This window comes from Uranotaenia lowii, chromosome 2 (genome assembly GCF_029784155.1).
Source record: "Uranotaenia lowii strain MFRU-FL chromosome 2, ASM2978415v1, whole genome shotgun sequence".
NCBI classification, from domain to species: Eukaryota; Metazoa; Arthropoda; class Insecta; order Diptera; family Culicidae; genus Uranotaenia; species Uranotaenia lowii.
The window spans coordinates 190479789-190507730 of record NC_073692.1 but is presented as its reverse complement, the minus strand read 5'-3'; the positions used below and the strand labels follow the sequence as shown (position 1 = coordinate 190507730).

At 37.4% G+C, this 27942-nt stretch overlaps 1 protein-coding gene across 2 annotated transcripts in view; it reads right to left on the bottom strand.

Annotated features, from left to right (window-relative positions):
• Positions 1–27942, bottom strand: part of LOC129749722 (zinc finger-containing ubiquitin peptidase 1-like) — a 32615-nt gene continuing 4673 nt past the window's right edge. Inside the window, exons 2-7 of one of the 2 annotated variants that reach the window (XR_008738149.1) lie at positions 11553–11863; positions 10035–11490; positions 9629–9977; positions 9356–9567; positions 4253–8733; positions 1–3630 (exon numbers count right to left, since the gene is read on the bottom strand). Coding sequence is in view for 1 of the 2 variants with exons in the window: in XM_055744777.1 (XP_055600752.1) it covers positions 8689–8733; positions 9356–9567; positions 9629–9977; positions 10035–11490; positions 11553–11860 (2370 nt within the window). In the remaining variant the exon portion in view is untranslated. Of the gene's footprint in view, positions 8734–9355; positions 9568–9628; positions 9978–10034; positions 11491–11552; positions 11864–27942 lie in introns of both variants that reach the window. The other variant, XM_055744777.1, reaches the window with a different exon arrangement.

Genomic DNA, 27942 nt, shown 5'->3' with positions numbered 1-27942 from the left:
TTTATTTTTTTCTTGTCAGAAGATTTGAATCTCACAACTAAAGCCGGATTGTCGTTTGGTTTTGTTTTTTTTTTATGTTCATTGTTTGAAGCGTTTCCGATAGCTAACATTTGTTTTTGGTTTTGTGTTTGCGTATTTTTATATTAAATTTTTTTATGATAATGACGTTTGAAAATCAACAGATAGGTAACTTATCCATCTTACAGATAAATCGAAGCTTGGCTTCTACGAATTGAAAAGACATCCGTCTTGCTTGCTCAGAAATGTGGCATTGTTGTAGAACATGCGTTTAGATGTAAGCAACAGCACTTGTGAAATTATATTTCTAAAGCTAGTTTAGTTAACACGTTGCAGCCTCTGTTAAGTTGATTCCAAAGGTCAGAGTTATTCGATAACGTTCATTGAATTATAAGCTGATTGAAACTAGAGTGAATGAAAAAAGGCCACCGTGGCAAACATTTTAGGTAAAGAACACATCAGCTCGCTTCTAAAATTAGCAGTTGTAGATTTTCAAACTTATTGGAACTCAACTAAAAAAAATAGACCCCATGAAAAACTGCTTGCTTCAAACCGAAAGTCAATTTTGCACGTTAATTCTATAGAGTCAATGTGCACTTGAAGTTCAAAAATATTTTATATAACCCTTTCAACTTAGAAGATCAAAAGGGCACCTAATTGCTTTAGAGATAGCTTGCAGAAAGCGTCCTAGTGAAGAGAACTGGAAATAAAGTCTGTCCCCGGAGAGGAAGTGTGGTAAAATTTTAAACAGGTTTGGATGAAAAGTGGGGAGAGAAAAAGTATCAAGGTAGCATATTGGAAAATAGGTTCTATAGGTCCAATCACTCATAAAATTAGGCTACTTTTGTTTTGAGTTTAGAAAAAAAAGGAGGCCGAAGAAAAAAACAAGTTAGGGTATAAGGTAAGGTAAGTAGAGTCGCGACAGCAAGGTAAGATGCCTAGGGTTTTTGAAAATTCAATTTTTCATTTAACTGTATCATGAAGAATAATCGATCACTTGTCAACTTTGCAGGTATATACACGGATGTCGAAATACCCGATGAAAAATTATAAAATTGTAAATTTTTATAAATTTTTGAGTGATTGCGGAAGTGCTTGAAACATTCGTCCAAAATAAATACCAACATTGACAAGAAGTACACACAGCCACAACAGATAATGCGAAGCCATGGTGCCGGGTATAGGAAATTCTGCTTTAGAGATACGCCAAATTGTTAATACGAAGAAAGCAGAGGTGTTCATATTTTGGTGAAACTGCGGTAAATCCGTGCACCCATGATGAATTACCAACATACAACATACATAACACCTTCAACAGAGAAGATCAAATATGTGTTCCAAGACTCCTTGAAGTTGTTGAATCTGCGAAACTAGGAGGAACTTCTAAGAATCTACTCGTTTACCGTTTGGCCTAAAAATAGCGCCTTCGGTTTTCCACAGCAATCAAATGAGGACTTTGGAGCCATAGGAGTACAAGTATATATTTTTTTCGGGAAAACATTTGTATGGAAAATTCTGCATTACAGATACGCAGAACTGTTTAAATATACGAAGAAAGCAGAGATGTTCATACTTTGGTGAAACTGCGGTAAATCCGTGAACCCATGGTGGATTATCAAGATAAAACATACATAACACCTTCAACAAAGAAGATCAAAAATGTGTGCCGAGCTGTTTCTTCTTGAAGTGTTGTGTATTGTTGAATCGACGAAACTAGGAGGAGCTGCAAGAATCTACTCGTTAACCTTTTGGCGTAAACATAGCACCTTCAGTTTGCCACAGCAACAGTTACATATGAGGCCCTCGAAGCCAAAAGAGTACAAGAGCATAAAATTTTTTTCGAGAAAACATTTGTATGGAAAATTCTGCATTAGAGATACGCCGAACTGTTAATACGAAGAAAGCAGAGGTGATCATATTTTGGTGAAACTGCGGTAAATCCGTGCACCCATGGTGGATTACCAACATTCAACATACATAACACCTTCAACATAGAATATCAAATATGTATGCCGAGCTGTTTTTCCTTGAAGTGTTGTGTATTGTTGAATCAGCGAAACGAGGAGGAGCTCTAAGAATTTACTCGTTTACCTTTTGGCTTAAAAATAGCGCCTTCAGTTTTCCACAGCAATAGTTATACATGAAGCCCTCGAAGCCAAAGGAGTACAAGTGCATAATTTTTTTTTCGAAAAAACATTTGTATGGAAAATTCTGCATTAGAGATACGCTGAACTGTTAATACGAAGAAAGCAGAGGCGTTCATACTTTGGTAAAACTGCGGTAAATCCGTGCACCCATGGTGGATTACCAACATTCACCATACATAATAACACCTTCAACAAAGAAGATCAAAAATGTGTGCCAAGCTGTTTCTTCTTGAAGTGTTGTGTATTGTTGAATCGGCGAAACTAGGAGGAGCTGCAAGAAACTACTCGTTTACCTTTTGGCTTAAAAATAGCGCCTTCAGTTTTCCACAGCAAGTTATATATGAGGCCCTCGAAGCAAAAGTAGTGAGAGTGCAAAAAAAACGAAGCTTTTAAATTGTTGTGTTTGGCCATTTCCATATATCTTTCGTAATTTTATTTTTTTTTTCGAACATAAAAGTATTTGAATAAAATTCTAAAAATTTGAAAAACTCACCAAATAGAGTTTCAAATATGGGGAATCGTTTGGCATTACTAACTCATAAAACGATCATTTTTGCACTGATACTCCTTTGGTTCAGAGGGCCTCATGTGTCAAATTTATTTGTGCTGTTTCCTTAAAAAAACAAATAATTGATCAACCCTGAAATTTGGAATCCTTCTATAAACTAGCTTTTTTATAAAGATGTTAAAGATGCATCAATAACACAATCCAATGTTTGACATCCACGCGATAAGGTACTTTGCACTATGTTCTTCCAGAACTGTTAGTAGATTTTCAAAGGCAAGCATGTTCACACATATCCAGCTAACTGTTACCTATTTTTTATTTTGAGAACTTTACAACGGTTTGGGAATAAAATAGTTGTAGCAATAAATAAAATTCAGCCTTTAATCACCAATGAACTGACACCTCATTTGAAATTCGTAAATGGTCGTTTGTGTTCTTTATATTTGAACTAATATCGTTAGTTCTGTTCATAAGTGATTGAAATTTGTTGAACTAAGAAAGGATATCTTCAGGTTTAACCATTTGTAACAGTACGTATTAATTTGGTTGATTGCAGGTTCCGTGTTTCCTTTTAGTTTTAGAGGTTCATTTTAGAATAAGTCGTAATTGAATTTAGGTGTTGAGTGTAGTGTAGTACTTAGGTGTAGATGTGAACAATTTACTTCAGTGTGTCGTTTGATTAGTTGGGTATAGTTAGTTATAGGAGCTCCAAAAGCTACTTTCACTTAGAAGTAGTTTCTCTCACTAGCTCTTTGTTAAGTTAGTTCCGATTATTTCCTCTCGAGCTTGTATTTTATTATTTTGAATTAGCTAAATTTTGTCTAGACTATATAAAATCAATAGGTAACCAATGTCTTAAAACTAGATAGCAACAACACGAACGATTACACCGATGAAAGTCACTACAGCAGGTCAACGATCTGGTGGTATTCTGTGGGATCGTAAAACTTTGCACGCCTAAAAACGAAAAAATAACTTAAATCTGAGATGCAATTTTTAACGTAAAAAGCTTCAAAATTCGCTTAGTAGGTAATCATTCTTTTTCAACAAAATTTTTTTTTACCTATTTTATAGAACCATACAGGCCACAATGGCTTCCTTTTTTTTCCAACAAACCTTTTCTTCAAGCAAATAGCTTTTAAAAAATCGATACGGTTAGTAGATTTTATAAATAATTTAAAAAGGTTTCCATATGACCGGTTGGCGTTTTTAAAGCCAGTTTTGACTTTTTCAAGTTAAAATTATTGCGATTTTATAGAATAATTTTGAGTTTGCTTTGTAGGGTTACTAAAATATGGAAGAAAAGTAAGAAATAATTGAAAATTTATGAAAAAAATAAAAGAAGTTTTAATATTGGTTCTATAGTTGTCCGGATGCAGGCGGATGCAACCTTTTTTTATAGAAAAATCGTGTAACGTTTTATCTCTGTTTTATACACTTAACAACGAAAAAACTGCGGAAATAAGTCAGGTTTACAATTTAAACCAAAATAAATTGGTCAAACAGTTTAAATTCAAAGAACCTCAAATTATAAAACAAACCTTTCGAAATCAAAAAAGAGTTACTCCCTCCAACTTACCTGATATTGTTCCTCGGTATCGATGAGTCCTTTCACCGCAACAACCTGATATTGAGGGGCTCGCATAGCAAATGTACCTTCTTGTTTGTCAGCAGGTGTATGTATGTTTGTGTCAAATATAAACAGTACAATAATATACATTCATAGAAGAAAAATATTTGCGCTAAGCACAAGTTACTGAGTGGTACTGGATGGCAAAAAGCGTTTCTTGATTTTTTTATCTTGTTTTGTATTGAAGCATTTTTGGTTTCGTCTTTTATTGCATACGAATTGTAATGCTGCTGGCTTGTATAAAGTATAAACGTGCAAATAATTCGCTGTTTGGATTTTTTTTCACGCGATCGAAAATGGACTTTTGAATTCATTTTAAAATTGTTGTTTACGGCGTTTGTGTGTTTCTTTTTCGTTATGGTAATATTCTGCTTACAATTACTTTAAATGGTTGAGAAAATACCTATACAAAGATTAAGTTCACATTTTATTACACAAAACAGTAGTACACTAGAAACCGAAATGTTAACTTTCTATAAGTTTTTTCACAAAACTTTTTTTTTATACATAGACAATAACACATTTTCGAAAATCAATAAATCTCACAAACAAACGTGGAAAATTTACTTTATAAGATGCTAAAACAAAAATCGGAAAAACCACATCAAATGATATTTAGCTTATCACATAAGGTTAGTATTTTGCAGCAATTTTGTACCGTATTTCAATGAATTTTTTTCGCTTTGCTTAGGTTTAATAATTTAACATTGACGTCAAGGTTTTTTTTGTTTTGTTCATATAAGCAGGTATTTCATTTGCAGGTTAATTTTCGTTTCCTTTGTTCAGCTTACTGATATATGTTTATTTTTTTCTTGTCAGAAGATTTGAATCTCACAACTAAAGCCGGATTGTCGTTTGGTTTTGTTTTTTTTTTATGTTCATTGTTTGAAGCGTTTCCGATAGCTAACATTTGTTTTTGGTTTTGTGTTTGCGTATTTTTATATTAAATTTTTTTATGATAATGACGTTTGAAAATCAACAGATAGGTAACTTATCCATCTTACAGATAAATCGAAGCTTGGCTTCTACGAATTGAAAAGACATCCGTCTTGCTTGCTCAGAAATGTGGCATTGTTGTAGAACATGCGTTTAGATGTAAGCAACAGCACTTGTGAAATTATATTTCTAAAGCTAGTTTAGTTAACACGTTGCAGCCTCTGTTAAGTTGATTCCAAAGGTCAGAGTTATTCGATAACGTTCATTGAATTATAAGCTGATTGAAACTAGAGTGAATGAAAAAAGGCCACCGTGGCAAACATTTTAGGTAAAGAACACATCAGCTCGCTTCTAAAATTAGCAGTTGTAGATTTTCAAACTTATTGGAACTCAACTAAAAAAAATAGACCCCATGAAAAACTGCTTGCTTCAAACCGAAAGTCAATTTTGCACGTTAATTCTATAGAGTCAATGTGCACTTGAAGTTCAAAAATATTTTATATAACCCTTTCAACTTAGAAGATCAAAAGGGCACCTAATTGCTTTAGAGATAGCTTGCAGAAAGCGTCCTAGTGAAGAGAACTGGAAATAAAGTCTGTCCCCGGAGAGGAAGTGTGGTAAAATTTTAAACAGGTTTGGATGAAAAGTGGGGAGAGAAAAAGTATCAAGGTAGCATATTGGAAAATAGGTTCTATAGGTCCAATCACTCATAAAATTAGGCTACTTTTGTTTTGAGTTTAGAAAAAAAAGGAGGCCGAAGAAAAAAACAAGTTAGGGTATAAGGTAAGGTAAGTAGAGTCGCGACAGCAAGGTAAGATGCCTAGGGTTTTTGAAAATTCAATTTTTCATTTAACTGTATCATGAAGAATAATCGATCACTTGTCAACTTTGCAGGTATATACACGGATGTCGAAATACCCGATGAAAAATTATAAAATTGTAAATTTTTATAAATTTTTGAGTGATTGCGGAAGTGCTTGAAACATTCGTCCAAAATAAATACCAACATTGACAAGAAGTACACACAGCCACAACAGATAATGCGAAGCCATGGTGCCGGGTATAGGAAATTCTGCTTTAGAGATACGCCAAATTGTTAATACGAAGAAAGCAGAGGTGTTCATATTTTGGTGAAACTGCGGTAAATCCGTGCACCCATGATGAATTACCAACATACAACATACATAACACCTTCAACAGAGAAGATCAAATATGTGTTCCAAGACTCCTTGAAGTTGTTGAATCTGCGAAACTAGGAGGAACTTCTAAGAATCTACTCGTTTACCGTTTGGCCTAAAAATAGCGCCTTCGGTTTTCCACAGCAATCAAATGAGGACTTTGGAGCCATAGGAGTACAAGTATATATTTTTTTCGGGAAAACATTTGTATGGAAAATTCTGCATTACAGATACGCAGAACTGTTTAAATATACGAAGAAAGCAGAGATGTTCATACTTTGGTGAAACTGCGGTAAATCCGTGAACCCATGGTGGATTATCAAGATAAAACATACATAACACCTTCAACAAAGAAGATCAAAAATGTGTGCCGAGCTGTTTCTTCTTGAAGTGTTGTGTATTGTTGAATCGACGAAACTAGGAGGAGCTGCAAGAATCTACTCGTTAACCTTTTGGCGTAAACATAGCACCTTCAGTTTGCCACAGCAACAGTTACATATGAGGCCCTCGAAGCCAAAAGAGTACAAGAGCATAAAATTTTTTTCGAGAAAACATTTGTATGGAAAATTCTGCATTAGAGATACGCCGAACTGTTAATACGAAGAAAGCAGAGGTGATCATATTTTGGTGAAACTGCGGTAAATCCGTGCACCCATGGTGGATTACCAACATTCAACATACATAACACCTTCAACATAGAATATCAAATATGTATGCCGAGCTGTTTTTCCTTGAAGTGTTGTGTATTGTTGAATCAGCGAAACGAGGAGGAGCTCTAAGAATTTACTCGTTTACCTTTTGGCTTAAAAATAGCGCCTTCAGTTTTCCACAGCAATAGTTATACATGAAGCCCTCGAAGCCAAAGGAGTACAAGTGCATAATTTTTTTTTCGAAAAAACATTTGTATGGAAAATTCTGCATTAGAGATACGCTGAACTGTTAATACGAAGAAAGCAGAGGCGTTCATACTTTGGTAAAACTGCGGTAAATCCGTGCACCCATGGTGGATTACCAACATTCACCATACATAATAACACCTTCAACAAAGAAGATCAAAAATGTGTGCCAAGCTGTTTCTTCTTGAAGTGTTGTGTATTGTTGAATCGGCGAAACTAGGAGGAGCTGCAAGAAACTACTCGTTTACCTTTTGGCTTAAAAATAGCGCCTTCAGTTTTCCACAGCAAGTTATATATGAGGCCCTCGAAGCAAAAGTAGTGAGAGTGCAAAAAAAACGAAGCTTTTAAATTGTTGTGTTTGGCCATTTCCATATATCTTTCGTAATTTTATTTTTTTTTTCGAACATAAAAGTATTTGAATAAAATTCTAAAAATTTGAAAAACTCACCAAATAGAGTTTCAAATATGGGGAATCGTTTGGCATTACTAACTCATAAAACGATCATTTTTGCACTGATACTCCTTTGGTTCAGAGGGCCTCATGTGTCAAATTTATTTGTGCTGTTTCCTTAAAAAAACAAATAATTGATCAACCCTGAAATTTGGAATCCTTCTATAAACTAGCTTTTTTATAAAGATGTTAAAGATGCATCAATAACACAATCCAATGTTTGACATCCACGCGATAAGGTACTTTGCACTATGTTCTTCCAGAACTGTTAGTAGATTTTCAAAGGCAAGCATGTTCACACATATCCAGCTAACTGTTACCTATTTTTTATTTTGAGAACTTTACAACGGTTTGGGAATAAAATAGTTGTAGCAATAAATAAAATTCAGCCTTTAATCACCAATGAACTGACACCTCATTTGAAATTCGTAAATGGTCGTTTGTGTTCTTTATATTTGAACTAATATCGTTAGTTCTGTTCATAAGTGATTGAAATTTGTTGAACTAAGAAAGGATATCTTCAGGTTTAACCATTTGTAACAGTACGTATTAATTTGGTTGATTGCAGGTTCCGTGTTTCCTTTTAGTTTTAGAGGTTCATTTTAGAATAAGTCGTAATTGAATTTAGGTGTTGAGTGTAGTGTAGTACTTAGGTGTAGATGTGAACAATTTACTTCAGTGTGTCGTTTGATTAGTTGGGTATAGTTAGTTATAGGAGCTCCAAAAGCTACTTTCACTTAGAAGTAGTTTCTCTCACTAGCTCTTTGTTAAGTTAGTTCCGATTATTTCCTCTCGAGCTTGTATTTTATTATTTTGAATTAGCTAAATTTTGTCTAGACTATATAAAATCAATAGGTAACCAATGTCTTAAAACTAGATAGCAACAACACGAACGATTACACCGATGAAAGTCACTACAGCAGGTCAACGATCTGGTGGTATTCTGTGGGATCGTAAAACTTTGCACGCCTAAAAACGAAAAAATAACTTAAATCTGAGATGCAATTTTTAACGTAAAAAGCTTCAAAATTCGCTTAGTAGGTAATCATTCTTTTTCAACAAAATTTTTTTTTACCTATTTTATAGAACCATACAGGCCACAATGGCTTCCTTTTTTTTCCAACAAACCTTTTCTTCAAGCAAATAGCTTTTAAAAAATCGATACGGTTAGTAGATTTTATAAATAATTTAAAAAGGTTTCCATATGACCGGTTGGCGTTTTTAAAGCCAGTTTTGACTTTTTCAAGTTAAAATTATTGCGATTTTATAGAATAATTTTGAGTTTGCTTTGTAGGGTTACTAAAATATGGAAGAAAAGTAAGAAATAATTGAAAATTTATGAAAAAAATAAAAGAAGTTTTAATATTGGTTCTATAGTTGTCCGGATGCAGGCGGATGCAACCTTTTTTTATAGAAAAATCGTGTAACGTTTTATCTCTGTTTTATACACTTAACAACGAAAAAACTGCGGAAATAAGTCAGGTTTACAATTTAAACCAAAATAAATTGGTCAAACAGTTTAAATTCAAAGAACCTCAAATTATAAAACAAACCTTTCGAAATCAAAAAAGAGTTACTCCCTCCAACTTACCTGATATTGTTCCTCGGTATCGATGAGTCCTTTCACCGCAACAACCTGATATTGAGGGGCTCGCATAGCCGCCGAATTTTTCCGTATTAGTCGAAGAGAATCCTGTGAGGAGCCTAGGGCTGCAACCTGTCGGGGTCCGTGACTTGGGTCCAGCACCAGCAACGACAGTCCGGAAGTTCGTTGCTCGATTCCGATGATGGTACGCGAATGACCTGGTAAGTGAAGAAAGATTTATTAATTTTGTTTCGAAACTTGCGCAGATTCGATAGAAACCTTGATGCTGTAGATACAGTGGCGGAGTGTGTATCCGCGGCTCCTCGAAGTATCTGAGAACCCAGTTGAACAGCTCGGGATGCCGACCGTCCGGTGATGTCGGTCGGTGGAAATCTACCAGCTCACAGCGAATCCTCAACCAAGACAGTACGGTTACGATCTCCGTTGCCCCGATCCATTTGCGAGTATTGTACAGTTTACAGCCCAACTGTTCCGACCCTTGGATGTCGAAACCTTGGGCCCAGGCTGCCTCCACCATTCGCTGTAACCGAGAGATGCTGGGCATTGCTGTGCGCGAAGGACCATGGGAGCCCCATGCCGAGTATAGAGCTTCGTTAAAGGTTGTGTTCTGAAAAAAAAACCTCAAATAACTTCCAATGGAAAATTTCTAAAGGAAAACATCTACCTGCAAGAGAGATGACAGCATCATCTGAAGATTCCGATAGCCACAACCCCATCCTTTATCGCCGTAACTCGACGCGTAATGATCCACGTTGGAGCACACGTAGGTTTTCAGGACATTCGGCGATGAAGAAGACAGAGATAGCACTCTCGGAGAAACTGATTTGGTACACGAGGATCCGTCGTCCACGCCATGCGATTCGGCTGCCCGCAGCCCAACCTGTCGTTCGTAGTAATCGGCAACGCTCATTTCTCCCGCATACACAGCCCTCTGCATCGCTGCGGCAGACTGCTCCCGAAAGTTCCCCTGATCGTCCATGCCGTACTGGGCTCGAAGCATTTCGAATTCTCGCTGTTCGCGAAGCTTCTGGGCCTGTTTTTCGATATCCGGTTGCTCAACCGCAGCAGCTGCCATTGGACTTTTGCTAAAGTGTTTTTCAATGTGGAACTCCATCTCGGCAGTTTTCATGTGGTCAAACGATATTCCACAAACGGGACAGAGACTTCCGGTTAGGCTACCATTCATGGCGGCCGCAGCCGGCGTTTCCCCGTTATGGCGTTCAGCTTTAGCAGGACTCAAGATGTCACGATGCTCGATGTTAACGTGTAGTTCTAGATCCGAACCCGACTCGAAGGCTCTTGCGCAGATAGGACACTGTAGTGCGCTCAGTGTATCGACGTGGGAATTTCCGCTTGCTCCATTATTGATACTAGGGCTGAGAGGGTCAAAGTGCGATCGATTTATATGCTCTTCTAGAACCGTGGGATTTTCGGTCGTGTAGGGACACAACAGACATTGCAGAGGACTTGGTTTGGTAGTCGTAGTCACTACAGGCTTATGAGATTTGAGCTTCAGTCCAAGTTGTGTTCGTAGAGGTGAGCCCTGACCCCCAGCGCCTGCCGTTGTTCCGTTTCCGGTAGTCGAGCCACTGGCAGAAGCCGACACACCTCCAGTACATCCAGCACCACCACCATTCATCATCACATCCTTACTTCCATTCATATCACAGCTTTTGTTGTTTGTTGTACAGGTAATCGTCACTTCGGGCTGTTGATAGTAATTGTTCCATGGTGCTTTACTTATGGCTCCTGGCAGTTGGTTATTGCTACTGCTGCTACTACTAGTACTCATACTACTGGTGCCACCAAATCCGTTCTGATGACTTCCAATACTAGTAGATTTGCTGCTGCTTGTGCTGGTAGCGGAAGTGCTCATCAGAGAGCATGTTTTATTATTGCTCGTTACGGTACTACTGCTACTACTTCCATTCGAACTGCCGTTCATGTGGGAGACCATCGAGTTCGTCATCGTTATCGAAGTTGCCATTTGACTGATGCCATTCGTGACTACGGATTGGGGAAGCTTTCCGTTGGCATTTGAAACCGGTGTCAAAAGCTCGGATGTTATCGACGGCGAAAGTCCACGACAGTCCGAAATCGAATCCGAATCACCATCAACACTGGAATGTAAAACAGTGTTAAAACCTTAAATCCGTCACCTTCACCAAACCTTTCAACAAACCTTGGCGTTCGGTCGTCGATGAAGCTCATGAGTTCGTTCTCCGGCGTTAGGTAGTCCAGATGGGCTTGGTTGACGTGCAGCAGCAACTCGGCTGCCGGTACGCCACTCAGGCCACAAAATGGACACTGGACGCTACCCTCCACGTGACACTGCCGGGTGTGCTCCCGCATGGCGTCATCCGAAAGACCGGACATGCCGCAAATCTCGCACGAATGCTCCTGCATCGGATAGATCCCGTTCGTTTCCCGGGCGGCACTGCTGCCACCCTGCTGGCCTTCGGCACTGCCAGCGGCGCCATTGTGTGACATGTTCTAAAAGAGGTGAGAACAATTTGTACCTATGTAAAGTTAACATGCATATTTTATTTAAACTGTTGAGAGCTTCCGGATAATGGAAAGTAGAGACCTGTTTACTGATTATACTGAAATTACATTATTTGTCGCATTTCTTATTGACAAAATCTTATCTACAAAATCTTCAGGTGTCGATGGTTGTCCGCCGTGATCGATTGCTTCGATACGATGAATATCCACACATGGATTAATAGTCCAACAACTGGATTCAATGAATACTCCTTTCTCGAAGTCACCAACCTTTATTTGGGTCGACACATATCCTGCGGCAAGACACCACTCCTACTAACCTGCTGTTTTGCCGCTCTACGACCTTTCAATGGATTCCGCATTTTTAACGGCTTTATGATCCGAAGACCTTCCAGAGGACTACTCTATCCGATGACCCCGATAACCTCTCAATGGCTCTGGTTGATGAAGATTCTTGAATCCGGGTTGTTAAGCTGTTATAGACTCCGTCTCAGATATTAGCTAGTGACACAAGAATACAAGAAGAACCCTGACCCCTGTCTTCCTTTTGAAGACTCCAGTAATGTATCCGGATACCCTTTTTTAATATGGCGACAGAGCTAGTGATCACTTCTCGATATATTCATATACATATGAAAAGATCAGTGGTGAAAAGTGTGGCTGTTTGTATTCCTTCGAGCAACTGACTATCTAGACCGTTGATTCCAAGCTAAAACTTCGTGAGAATCCAGTTCATCACCGTGCCGGGTCTCCTAATGGTATAGCAAACAGACCATTAAACACACCTGTGCAGGTGGTCCTGCATATGGTAAAGTCCTGAGCCAATTCGGCATAGCATTCGCGAATTTACAGATTTTGCTCGATTTTTTAAGAGCCCTAAGGCAGTTTACGAATTCCAACATCTGGAAAAGAACGCTAAACTGTTTAAGAAGTATTCTCACTGCACTTTAAGAGTATTTCAATAAGCGTGGGGCAAAAAACCTGACTAGACTTTGAGATACCGACAGCCTTTAAGAAGCCGAATCAAATCCAAGAAAGGCACGATGCGATAAATAATCGTCAAAATTGAAAGACCACAAACGGGTATTTTGGAACACATCAGAAGAGCTTTTAACCTAACCGGCCTGTACAACAACGTGCAGAAAGTGAGAAGGGCTGTGCAAGTAACATGGATCTTGAGCAGCGTAAGGAGACATCGCCCAATATCTAAAAAGCACTGACTTGTGCTGTGGAACCAAGTGCAGGTAAAGGTTAATAATCAGGAAGCTGCACTGGATTGGGTTTTTTTTACAAGATGGAAATTTGATTTAAAGCCGGGTGTTTGCTGCCGTGAGTGGGTTCGTCTCACTAAAACCACCTTGGGCATCGTGTGCCAGATGTGCCCCTTGGTTTCACCCTATGATACTACATCAAGGGGTAGGCTGTGCTCATGCACTTATACATCTCACCCTTATTCCTTTTCCTCTTTCTCAATTTTGGTCTTTCTCCTTATCATCTTTCTCCTTTATCCTCTTTCTCCTTTTTCCTCCTTCTCTTTTTCCTCTATCGCCAACTTCGGACTGGTACGGAAGACCTCGAGACGTGTGCCGGTTAGGTAACGCTTTCAAAGTAACTCGCGCCCGTCACAGCATCCACTCCCGCAGGATTTGTAACCACCAAGGCATGGCCGATTGAGAAACTACCAAGCTAGAATCCCGTTATGACCACCCCGAATGGTGTCTCCGCTTCCTTTTGCTGCAGGAAAGATCGTAGATGAGTACGTGAGACCTTTTAGCAACGATCTCTTTCAGTTTGTCCGGACACTTTTCGGTCGGCGATCTTGGGCCACCGAATCTCGCCAGTGCAACTCTATAGGCATGGCCCCATGTGTTATCATCTACGCTCTGGCATAACGCTCTGTAGCAGCTCTCTTTGCTTGCTTTAATAGCTCGCTTAAGTGCCACCCTGGCTGCTCGATAAACGGTACCTCTCGTTTCTCTATAGGCTTCGCTTCTCGTCCGTTGAGCTCGTTGCCTGGCTTTTAGACAGCTTGTACGAAGCTCAGTTATTTCTGAGGTCCACCAGTAAGCTGGTCGTCGCCACCACTTCGGTGTATTCCTTCTAGGCATGGTCATGTCGCTCACCGTCACCATCATTTTCGTCAGCTGCTCAGCATTATGGACCTGCGATGCTTCCTGCATGTTAATAGTTTCGGTGCACACCTCCTTATCGGAAACTTTGGTCTTCCATCTCCGCTCATGGACTGGCCACCGGTTTTCGGTCTCCTACGCTGTAACGTTTCGCCTGGTATTCGCTGTGCGTATAATCGTCACACACTCTCCAATTCATGTCAGTTTTTAATGATGGGCTCGCAAAGGTGATTTCTGTCACTGACGTTCTGGTCAGCAAAATTTCGTTTGGACTATAGCATTATTCTTCATAAAAAGCTCTATAACTATAAAAATTCTATAACATCACCTGGACTCTAATAAATCCAAAATAAGGCTATTTGGCCCTACCCTAGAAACGTCATCATGACATATCATTGTTGGTCACCAAAGCTTTTAAAAAGCTATTATTAAACATGTTAGGAATTTTTGTTTTTTTCGATTCTGTGAGTTCTCGGAGTTATATTTTTATTTTTTTCCAGCAACCATAATGGTTGATAAATGATGATTGCATTATTGAGATATTTATGATCTGGTAAAATTAATAGCCAAAATACCAATGTTTTAACCATATTATGAGCCTCTTTTGTTCTGCCAGTCAAGATTTAAGGTAAAATGTGTATGAAATAGTATCTTAAAATAAATGCGCCTCGTCAAATCTGATGATCAATCATGATGGAATTGATGAAAAATGGGTCTGAAAAAATATTTCCCAATGCTTGCATTGTTAATCCATCAACATGGCGTCATTTTGTGCCCTTCGATTTTGCAACCAACATGGCGTGAGTCAATTCATAGTTTTATTATGGTTTAATGATGACCCCAAAAAAAGCTACGATTTGACGTTTCTCTCGCAAGCCAATCAATTACACGCTTAGGATGAGTTCCTCATTTCTGAGTTGTTAATCCTTAGTACAGTAAATGAGGACAGACATTTTAAATAAAAACGGATTAGTTGTTAATCACCCGTGGAATAAATCATGAGTTGAAGTCAAATTTCGTTGTCTGACGCCATCTTGAAATCCAAGATGGCGGCTTCCACTGAGCTTTAAAATTCTGCAAATGACTAAAAACCGCACGAAAGCTTTACAATATTGGTATTCGTTGAAAGGGATAAACTAGAAGAACCAGACCCTGATTGTTTTTGGCAAACCGCTCGAACATTTTGTGTTGTCAAAATCGAACGATTTTTTTTCCCAACTTTATTTTTACTTAGTACTAAATTTTTAACCATGTTTTTGATGCATTTAGCTCTTTTCGTGTTTTGTCGATAGTTTTTGTTTTTTGCCATATTTGCTATTTATGTCATTGTATTATGTCTATCATGCTAATATGTCTAAATTGTATTGGTCCTATTAAAGCGAAAACTATAAGGTTACGTTGTTCCTGTTATTTGTTTGATTTAGGGATATGTGCCAAAATTGGATGTTCCCAAAATCGAATGTTGCCAAAAACGATCGGGGTCTGTATTGTGGTTGCTTTGTGCGATTTTGGGTCACTTACAGCATTTCAAAGTAGAGCGAAAAGAGAAAATCGACTACTACTCGTTTAGCCCTTTTACCCAATACCAATATTGTTGGGGTTTCATACGATTATAAGTCATATACAACATTTTAAAGTTCAGCGGAAACCGCCATCTTGAATTTGGATGGCGTCAAATAACGAACTTCGACTTATTGGTTCATCTCTTTCAACTAATACCCATATTGTAAGGGTTTGAGGCGATTTTCAGACATTTACAGTATTTTCAAGTTTAGTTTAGCCGCCATCTTGGAATTTAAGATGGTGACGGACAACGAAATTCGACTTCTACTCGTTTATTACTTTCACCTAATAACAATATCAATAAGGTTTCATGATATTTTCAGTTATTTACAACTTTGAAAATAAAAGCGGAAGCCGCCATCTTGTATTAATGATGGCGTCAAGCAACAAATTTTGTTCCTCCTATTTGAACCTTTTCACTCAATACTCATATTGTAGAGTTATTCATTCCATTTCCGGTTATTCGAAGTTTTCATAGATTTTTATAATTTTTTATTATTTTAACTCAAAATCAACACACAGAACTTATCAAAAATGTGTAAAAATGGGAATTCCAATTCAAATATGTGCTATCTAATCTGAGTTTGTCCTGTTTTGACATCTTGATCGAAAACTGTCACTAATACTGTATTTGTTTTCTCCACTCGTGGAGTGTTCCACCGTACCCGATAAAAACAAACACAAATCCTCGCCAGTGTATTGCTACCTCGCTCACTCACACGCTCTCTCGCAACACTGGCAAAATTATCGGTGGGCCACCGTCCGTAAGCAAAACTCCGACAGGTCAAAACCAGTGCAACACCGTCCGAATAAACAAACAGTTTGACAGCACCTAGTGGTGCACCAGTGCAACACTAGTGCAACACTCGGCAAAAACAAATACGGTATAAGTTTTATGGCGGTTTAATAATCAGGCACTGAGTGCTATTATAGATGCAAAAGAAAGCTTGGAGCAAACTTCTAAGTTTGTGTTTTATTATAGTTTAAACATAGCATTCCTAACTCTTTCTAAACAACTAAAACAGTATGTTTAATAAAACCATAATAAAACATCGAAATGCTAGTTAGCTTGATCTGTGTTACTTGGGAGGGGCCCTTCCTGTCAGAAATGCAAACGAATAGATATTGTCATTGAAGTTGAAATCCGAAGTTTTCGCGCTGGTGATCGGCAACCTTGCCAACTAGCGACGTTGTGAAATATCATTACTGGCAACGCTTTTGTAAAGTAATAACCAGCGTGCCTATACAGCTACGGGTGGTTGCATATTGAGCAACAGTAGGCAAGGAGTACCAAAAGTTTCTCATTGGTGGGGGGTGGAGACGGAGCGCTTTTTGACAGCGAATTGTTCGCCTACCATGCCTATGATTACGATTGCCCGTCACAAGATGGACGATTCCGTGTATTCACGCAGAGTAAACTTGAATTTTGGAACGAATTAAATCTGACTTTGATTCAAAACATTCATTTTTGTGAATCCAGCTCCTGTTTTCTTTGAATCAATGAATTATAGTTTTGATTGAAAAGAATAATTTTTGAAAGAAAGAATACATTTTTTGAATTGAATAACTTTGGACTTTGATTTCAAACAAATTCTTTGATTCAAAAGAAATTTGTTCAATTGCATATTTCTTTAGAAACAAAGTAAATTTTCTTTCAACCGATGCAAAATGTTTTAAACTGAAAAGAATAATTTTTGGAAACAAAAACTTCAAACTTAGAAGATATTTTGCATTGACTTGCAAGAAGAACAGAAAACCGAAAAATCGAATAAAGTTCGGCCGCTCGTTTTAAAAATCAAACCAGTAAATCGGAGTAAGCTATAAATAAGGAGGATTCAGGATGCAAAATGGTAAGTGTAAGTTAATAAATACTGAATATTTAAGTGAATTCAAGATTTTCTAAAACGCTTGTATAGCTACAGGACCACGGCCGACGGATAGATTTCCAAGTCTCTCGAACATGGAGAAAGCTGCGCAAAGTAACACCTCCCCAAATCCCGCGGTCGTATTTTTTCGGCCCAATCTTCAACGGCAATCACCAGTCGGACCAGCCAGCAGCTGGAGTGGCTTTCGGAAGTTTACTGACCGGCCCAAGGAGAATGCGAAACTTTGTCAACGATATCAAGGACCCTACTCGGTTATAGTGAACCAGTGTTTTATGTGTTTGTGAATAAAAAAGAATTTAAGAACTAAAATTGTATCTTTTATTATTCAAACTCCTAATAGAAACTTCGAAACAACAGGGTAAAAATCTTCCAATTGGAATAAATGGAAAATGGTTCAATGAATAAATGCTTTTAAATCTATATCTAAATTACCTTTGAGCAAAGATAATAACTTTAAATCAAATGAAACTGGTTTTTGTATCAAAGCATTAATATTTTGAATCTAAGATTTTTCAAAAGAAAAAATCTTTGAAACAGAGGAAAATGCATTTGAACCAAAGGATTTTTTATTTATACCGAAACCAAAGGAAAAAATCCTTTGTTTTTGCGGCACTTTCCTTTGAAATAAAAAATCCTTGGTATAAGAACACACCCGAAGTTGTACACGTCCTGATAATAACTTGTCGCCAGTGAGTGTCGCCAGTAAATGTCGCCAGCGCTCATTGACGATAACTCCGGTTTGGGGATTCAGCGACAATATACCTACACTCAGTAAAGAATATCCTCTAAAAATTCAGGGATGTCGATTCGTTTAAAATAGTTTAAAAAAACGCAATATAAGACCAACGGCCAGCTTGTAAAAAAAACTAGGAATTAGGAAAGCTATTTATTCCGAATAAGTATTAACAGAATCTGGAAACTGTAAAATACTGTCAATAGTTAACAACATTAGAGAATTCCTATAATAGTGGATAACGAGTATTTTACATAAACGATGTTAGAATATATGCCCATAATATGACATAGGTACAGTTGGGTATATTCTGCCCAAGCTAACGAAAGAAACACTCCCGTTCAGCAGAGTGGGTATTAGAACGTGACAATTTCGGAAGTACCACCAAATCAGCTGAGGGAAAGAACGGAAACAGATACAGCAACAGTGAAAATAAACGGAAGCCTTTGCTGCCACACATCACATTATAGGCCACATCGCACATTAAGGACTTCGGGGTGGCATAAAAAAATACGAAGAAAATAAAACCGTTGATGGCGAGCATGTATTGATTTATGCTTGTTGGACATTACCTGCTACAACTACAATATATAACAGTAGGTACCTTCTACGGAAAGAATCGTCGGCAGCCAACAACTGCCAAAGAGGCCTCTCAGCTCAACGTTCTCTCCTCGATATGAGTTATGCTTCGTAGAACGACAGAGGTCCCATCCCATCCCTCGATTCTTTTTATTTATTTTTTCTTGCCATTTGATGGGGTAACACTTCTGCTTACATCGACAGACGACGACAACTCATACATACCCATAACAGTCAGTCGTCGTTCTAATGTCGCGTTTTCTCCATTTCCGAAAGATGATTATTATATTTATGATTCCGATCGCGCGGTTCGATTTTGGTGTTGGGTTTGCACGATAAAAAATGATAATATGATGGTTGGTTGTCTGGTTGCCCTGGCCAGTCACAACGAGGCGATTGTGATGTGGTTAAAGAGACATACAAAGTGACACAAGGAATGGAATTTTGAATTGAGCGAAAGTATTGCATTATACAGCAAACTATCGGGAAAACATCGATAGCTTCCAATTATCAAGCAGAAGTTGATTAAAGTTTATATGGTTTTTGTTTCTTTTCAATTCAATCTATAGTTTTTCTCTAGATGATCTAATCAATGTAAAAGATACAATAAATTCGCCCAGGAATCAAATATTGGAATTTTCAAATTTCTGCAATGGAAAATATCACAAACCTTCACATTATCCCAGGCGGTTATCTATGGGACCCTCAAATATTAAGTAAGCCGTTTTTCGTAATTTTCGACTTCCTCCCTCCTCTGCTATGAAATGATTCATAAATACAAATGTAATCCTATGATGTTTTCTTGTTAGCCTAACGCAACATAACATGATATGGAACCCCCCCCCCCCTCAAAGTTGATAAATTTCAATTAATGTCCAGTCTTACTTTTGTAGTCGAAAGGGAGTCCCCATACAAATTCCTCGCTATTCACACCATACTTAAAACCATCACGTATAAACGTGTTGTCATAATGAAGTGAAATTTGATACTCGAATGTTTTTTGGGCTAAGGATGATTCGAGTAGTAGTTTGAGGGCTCTCGAACTATAGGGAGAAGGGCTCCCATACAAAACGAAATTAAACTTTGACACAACTCGAACCATCTTCAAGTGAAGCTCATAACAGTTGATTCACAAGCACGATTAGACACAAGAAGTTGATTTATTATGCAGAATGACATCTCTCGCGTTGAAAACAGAAGGCTCCCATACAAAATTCATAAAAAAAAACCTTAGAACTCATACAATTTTAATGCGATACTTATTCATGAATTTAGCCACACAAGCAAATTTAAAAAAACCTCCTAAGCAAACAAAAGTCCCATAAAACAGGTAAGAAAAAGCTTACGCAGCCCCATTATTGATCTGAAGGACGTTCTATGCAGCTCAAAATTTAAATTCATATTGATACTTTCAAGTTCCAAACCAAGTCTAATGACCTTCTATTCAGCTTCCAGCGACATTTTATTCAGCTTGCACAAGATCGTAAAATGAGCAAATAATTCTCCCTCTATTTAAATTTCACCCTATACATCAGTTTATAAGTATTACCGTAAACTGGGGGAACTTTGATCAGCGGGGTAACTTTGATCAACATGAAAATTTTGCAGATAATTATCATTAACTAAGTATAAAGCTAAAATAACTGAAAACTGTGTTGTTTGAAAGCCTGTAAATTGAGTTACGAATAAGCTAAATTTGGTTTGTATTACGAGATTTTTTATATTACTTAAAATATAATTTTAATGAAGAGATTAACCACCGTAATGTTTGTATGTTACTTTAATTTGTCGGCCTTAGCGGTGAAAAGTGATGTCCTTTTTAGTAGGGACATCTAAAGCTTATGAAATTTTATAGGTGGATAGAAGGTTAGATGAAAATGAAAGATGTTGAAAATGAGCGGGTAGAATTTTATTTAGAAGCATATCATCACATACCAAATTTTTGTTCCTCACGGGCCTACTACTATGAGGAAATTTGGTATGTGATGATATGCTTCTAAATAAAATTCTACCCGCTCATTTTCTATAAAATTTCATAAGCTTTAGATGTCCCTACTAAAAAGGACATCACTTTTCACCGCTAAGGTCGACAAATTAAAGTAACTTAAAATATAATTTTAAAATCTTAAAATATCTGGTTTTTTGAAGGCTCACGAACAAACATCTTTCCTGATCAAATTGCAGCATTTAGGAGCAAATGGGTGATTTAATGTGAAAGTTAAACTTTTTTCTTGCTTTAGGTTAAGTTTAAGTGTTTTTTTTTTATGGTCGTTTGATGATTATTTTTAGATTTCGAAAAAAGGTCATTTTCCATGAAAAAGCTCGTATAGAAAAAATGGCTAAAAACCCTATCAAATGATTAAGTTTGAAGAAAAAAAGAACATGGGAACAGTACGAGGACTAAGGGAATTGCGTGAAGGTAAAATTTTATTTGTTTTAGAGGCCAAAAAATATTTAAAAATGTTTATAGTTTTTGCCCCTAAATGTATGCAGCAACATTATCCATTTTTCGAGTATATTTGTTTTTGAAAGTGGTGACCGCAGCCAGACCCATGTAACTTATCGAAATTTTTTTCTATACGCTCAGTGCTGCTCCCTTCTGAGAAGGGTATCATAACAGGCGACTAAAATAGCTTGTACACTAGACTGAGTCGATTTGAGGTCATTTTTGAATTTCCCAAACCCTGGGGTCTTAAAAGCTTCGTCGTGGTCCAAAACTCATCCATGATTTTTTGCAGAATTTTTAAGTAACGTTTACATGAGTAAATTTGAACTTTTAGGTTTGTATGGGAAAATTGAATATTTTGTACTGAAAAATCAACATCGTTTTTGTTTCTTCTGTGGAACCAAGCCAGCTAATGGTTTTTGTGCCAATTTATAAAATTCTTTTAAGAAATTTTCCGCTGAACAACTTTGTCGAAGACCGTAACTTCGTATCTTATTAGGCAGAAAAGTTATTAGCAGTTTAATAGGGGTATGTCTTTTCGCATTGATAAACATCAAATTCAATTGACATCACTGCTGGAGCCTCGCGAAGTATTGCATGAAAAGTAGTCATGCAATACCTCGTTAGGCGCCCTGCAGTGATGTCAATTGAATTTGATGTTTATCAATGCGAAAAGACATACCCCTATTAAACTGCTAATAACTTTTTTGCCTAATAAGATACGAAGTTACGGTCTTCGACAAAGTTGTTCAGCGGAAAATTTCTTAAAAGAATTTTATAAATTGGCACAAAAACCATTAGCTGGCTTGGTTTTACAGAAGAAACAAAAACGATGTTGATTTTTCAGTACAAAATATTCCATTTTCCCATACAAACTTAAAAGTTCAAATTTACTCATGTGAACGTTACTTAAAAATTCTGCAAAAAATCATGGATGAGTTTTGGACCACGACGAAGCTTTTTAGACCCCAGGGTTCGAGGAATTCAAAAATGACCCCAAATCGACTCAGTCTATTGTACACCCTCCATGGGGGTCAATGGTTTGAGTATTCAACAACTGCTACGTCAAATAACATACAAAATCATCAAAGCAACCGTTGTTCGTATTCGCACTGTTGGTATCAATTTCAACATACTTGTTTTTATGAACAAAAAGATTCCCAATTGAGCATTCAATAGATGATTTTCTTCTCGAACAGAGTAAAATTAGAAAAGCAGAGTTTCGGTTTAATTCAAATTCAAATCAATTTTTTTCCAAATGGCAATATATGGTTAATAATTCGTACAAAAGGTCAACCAAAATTTATTTTTACCATTTAAAGCATTGTAGATGAAGTATTCACTTCCAACAGATATACTTTTAAAGCAGATTTGTTTTTCCAAGACACACATTGGTTACCATGGCTAGATGCATGAATCTTGTTGCCCGAACTCTTAAAGTGGCGTTGCGAACATCGAAAGACCGTATAGAAGAATTAATGTTCGCGGCAAAGCCCACTTCTTTATCTTGAAGTGACGGTATCTTTGCCGCAGCCAATGACATGACATTTGTCTATCTCGGCTCACTGGTGACCGCAGACAATGACACCACTCGTGAGATCCGGAGGCGAATTATCAGCGGAAGTCGTGCTTACTATGGACTCCACAAGCAACTGCGGTCGAGAAGACTTAGCCCTCGCACGAAGTGTAACCTGTATATGACGCTCATTAGACCGGTTGTTCTCTACGGGCACGAGACATGGATATTGCTCGAGGAGGACCTGCGTACACTCGGAGTATTCGAGCAACGAGTGTTAAGAACCATCTTTGGCGGCGTACAGGAGAACGGAGTGTGGAGGCGAATGATGAACCACGAGCTCGCGCGACTCTACGGCGAACCCAGTGAAGGTGGTGAAAGCTGGCCGGATACGCTGGGCGGGACATGTTGCAAGAATGCCGGACTACTGTCCTGCAAAACAGGTGTTCGCTACGAATCCGGTAGGAACAAGACGAGCGGGGGCGCAACGAGCGAGGTGGTTAGACCAAGTGGAGCGTGATCTGGCGAACGTGGGGTGCCCGAGGAACTGGAGAACGGTTGCCATGGACCGAGTGAATTTTAGGAATTATGTTCGTCAAGTTATGTCATGAGACGGAATACTATGTAAATAAATAAAATTGTTTTTGAAAGAAAGACAGGAAAAATGCACTTAGTAAATCTCGTTTAGAGTACTGGTGTGCCATTTTTGTGACTTAAGTCTTTTACAACGTACATATAAAGCACTTTTTTAACTTTCAAGTTCATTCATGAGTACATATAGTTCACTCATGGGATTTGGGAGACATAAGTCACCTACAACGTACAGACCAATCACTTTTGCAACATTCAAGCACTGACCACACTGACTGGACACTCGATTTCGTTTTCTGGATAATTTTTACAACAGTACGCAATACCGATTACAGAGTGCGCATCGATCGATTTGAAGAAATGCTATCCCGGTTAGGAAATGCCACCCAACTTTAAAATAAAAACAGGCAATTTCTGCGATAAAATCGGGCTAAACAGGTACATTTTTCCTACAGGGCATTTGTATCTGGAAAATGATAGGTTCGCCACCTACCGTCGGTTTTGCGAACCTGCTAAATGTGACGAAAAAAATTAGCCAGAAAATGATCGAATTTTCGTTCTAAGTATCCTGTCAGTATGATCAGTGATTCAAGTTTATGTTTGAGTACATAAGAAGTGTTTTTGGATAACTTTTGAATAACTGAATGGAAATTAATGAAATTTTCAGTGAAGTTACCTAGGGAGAATGAGGATACTTGATCCCTGGGGATACTTGATTCCTTAGCTATATCTCGAAACTGGAATTTCTTACAAAGATCAAATGTTCTAGAAAAATGTGCCAAAATGAGCAAAATAACAATGCTTGTAGTTTAAATTTTTTTAACAAAATAACTGTTTGAGTAATTGATCTTTGTTTGAAAAATTTCACAAAATGTAACTTGAAGATCTTTTTTGATCACTTTAAAATGTTCCTTACATGGGAAAATTATGAAAAAATATTTGTTCCAATGTATCAATCGTTCGAGCGTAGAATGAACTTCATAATGCCATATTTTCAAAGCAATGGAAAACTGTCAACTTTTTTCAGAAAAAGTTTTCTAAAATGTTGATTATGGGTATGATTGATCCCCTAGAGTTGGGTACAATTGATCCCTCTTCCAAACAGCATATTCTTCTTCTGAATTGATCGTTATGATTGCTGATCACGAAATTACTAATATTTATCCAAAAACTAATATTTATCAAAGAATTGTCTGAAGAAAAGACCAAAAATAATTAATTTTCTCTTAGTTATAAAAAATAGCGCCTTTAAGTATGCAATGTTAATAGCGTTGAGACAAAGTTATAGAATTTTCTTCTTATGTCTGCAATAAATTGTGAAATGAGAATAAACATGACCAAAATAGTAAATTAACATTCTATCTTGAGGTTTTGTTTGATTTTTATACAAGTTTAAGGGCTTCCTGAATAAAAGATCAAGTCTACTTCAATAGGGAATCAAGTCTCCCCTAACTTCAGAAAAATCGCAATTTTTATTACTCCCACGAAAATACTTCTAGTTTATCAACGGGTTTAAGTATCGCTCTAATTTTTGGAGCATAGAAACTTGAAGTTACAAGCTGTCAGAAAATGTCAAACACGGCGAGTTGCTAAATTTTTCCAAAAAGATATGGTGAAAATAAGAAAAGGGGATCAAGTATCCCCACTCTCCCCTAATGTAATAAGTACGTGTTTAAAATTTGACAATCTGTCATGTGGTTTTTGAGATATAGCCCAATACTGAAGTTCATTGACAAAATTTTTTGGGAAGTCGCAGTGGGAGACCCAAAAAAAGGTGGAAATCAACTATTAGACCAAAGTTCACATAGACAATCGTTAAATAAGTCCTAGAGGATCTAACAGCGAGCTTAAATTTAAATAAAAGTCAAGATGATTGATTCCATGAAGTTAAGAAATGTGAGAGTTTTTTATGCTGAATCCGAAGATACCGATAGAGGAAGTGATAAAACATGATTTTTCTACTGGTTTGTCTAGTTGACTTATAAACAGGCCTGACTTCGTTTTGAGAAGGTAGAAAATCTGTCACCAGTAAAATAATAAAAATACAGTGGTCAAATCATGCGCAAAATATTTGGACTACCAGTGGGGAGATATTGTTAAAAATTTCGTACTGGACAGCAAAACGAACTCTTTAGCGGTCACCTGACAGGTTTTCAGCCAAAAACTTTTCGTTGACAAGTCTCGTCTGTATTTTCCATTGATAATAAGACAAAAAATAAGTAAGTACTTGATAAGGCTAACGATCTGTGGAAACTGCAAATTACCCAGTATTCCAAAACCATTGACACTGCCTCAAAACAAACATATAATCAATTATATTTATAGTTTGAAGCTCAATATTAGCAGTAAGTGGAGAATCAATCAGAAATATTATTGAATATAAGCGGATCATTGTTGGAAATACTGTAGTTTTCTTTCCGTGTGTGCTTTGAAAAAGTATTCAGTGTTGTTGATGTTAGGCTCGAAGCTACAGAAATAACTTATTCAAGTACAGCCAGTTAAATACCTAAGAGGTTCAAGTGTAGAAGTTACAGAAAAGCATCTGCGAAATTTAAAAAGTTTCACTTAAACAGATAGTTACAAATCTATATATATAAAAAGCAATTTCTGTATGTTTGTTTGTTTGTTTGTCCTCTATGGACTCAGCCGTCTTAAGAGCTAGAGGTCTGAAATTTGGCATGGATGCTCATTAGGACTAGGAAAGATGAAAAATGTTTTCAGATTTTTGGATGACCCCTTCTGAAGGGGGTCGTCCATACAAGACAAATATTGTTTTCGCGTTTTTGGTGGAATTTTTCGTCGGATCATGATGAAAATTTGCACATGGGTGTTTTGAAAGATAAGAAATCGATTTCAGGTATTGAATTTGGGGTCAGGGGTCGGCAAAAGGGGTCGTCCATATTAACTTTTCAATATTTTTGTGATATGGACGTTAGTGTACATCGGATTGAAATGAAAATTTGCGCTCGGATGTTTTTAGGGACGAGTAATCGATTGCCGGTATCAAATTTTGTGTAAGGGGGCATCCATAAATTACGTAACGCTCATAGGGGGGGGAGGGAGTAAGCTCGAGCGTTACGGATTGTGACATAGGGGAGGGGGGGAGGTATGCTCATCGTTACGTAACGATTTTTACCTTCAAAATTTCAGTTCAATCGCAGCTATTTTGATGTCATGCAATTTTTGTAGAATGATAAGCAAACCGAAATCAGCTTAAAATTCATAAGCTTCAACATGATTGGAACTGGTTTTTCACCTTTCCTCTTTAAAGATTCTGAGACAAACTCCTCAAATGTGTATTGGATATCCGTGATATAACCGTTGCAAAACTGAATATTAGGTACATTTACCCTCAAGAACTCAATGCAACCTTAAGACGGAAATTTTACTATTTTTACTTAATTGATTTAAAAATTGCAATTCTGATTATTCCGACGAATATTACTAAGTGGAGTATGTTTTGCATAACAAGTTATGTTCCTTGAACAAAACAAATTAAACAAGGTAGATCATCAGCTTACAAGCAACTCCTAATAAGATAATCAATTTATTTTATCGGAGAGTTATCATCAATGAGTACCAAGGAGCGATTTGGATAGATAATAATTTCGTTTTGAAGAACGTTAAAAAAATGTTATTTTAAAGTCTTTTCTAAGCTTCTCTTTCGAAACATGGGAAAATGGGGGGGGGGGGTAACTATCAGCGTTACGTAATTTTCATAGGGGGGTACGTCGAAGCGTTACGATTTGTGACATACGGGGGGGAGGGGGTCAAAAAAGTGCATTTTTTGCGTTACGTAATTTATGGATGCCGCCTAAAGGGTCAGCCAAAGGGGTCGTCCATATTCACTGTTCGCTATTTTTGTGATATTGACGTTATTTTACATCGGATTCAGATGAAAATTGGTACACGAGAGTTTCGAATGACAAGCAATCGATTTCAGGTATCAAACTCAGTGTAAGAGGTCGGCAAAAGGGGTCGTCCATATTACCTTTCCAATATTTTGTGATTATTTTTGTGATATTGACGTTATAATTCATCGGATTGAGAAGAAAATTGGCGCTCGGATATTTTTAGAGAAATGCAATTGATTGCTGGTATCAAATTTTGTGTAAGGGACCAGCCAGAGGGGTCATCCATATAACCTTTTCAATTTTTTTGTGATATTGACGTTATTATGTAATGGATTGGTTTGAAAATTTGCACACGGGAGTTTTGAGGGAAGGGCAATAGATTTCAGAAATCAAGGTTCGTAAAAGAGGTCACCGATCTGAAATGATCGAGTCGAAATTTGTACACGGGGGTTGGGACGGTCAATTGATTTCTGATTTCAATATGTATATCAAAGGACAAAAAAGGGGGTCTGTTGAATTAGTTTCTGCAACAAATACGTGAGATTGTATCGCATCAAGACGAAAATTCATATACGGGGATTTTTGCTCGATCAATTGATTCCTGATTTCAAATTTAGTAGCAAACGACAGAAAAAGTGATCGAACATATAACGTGTTCCACATTTTTACAATGATTGCTCAACAATGCATTCGAAAATGCGTCTGGAAAATGCCTGACATTCATTCAAACTGTTCATGACATATTCTAAATTGAAAGCGAAACGGAGTTC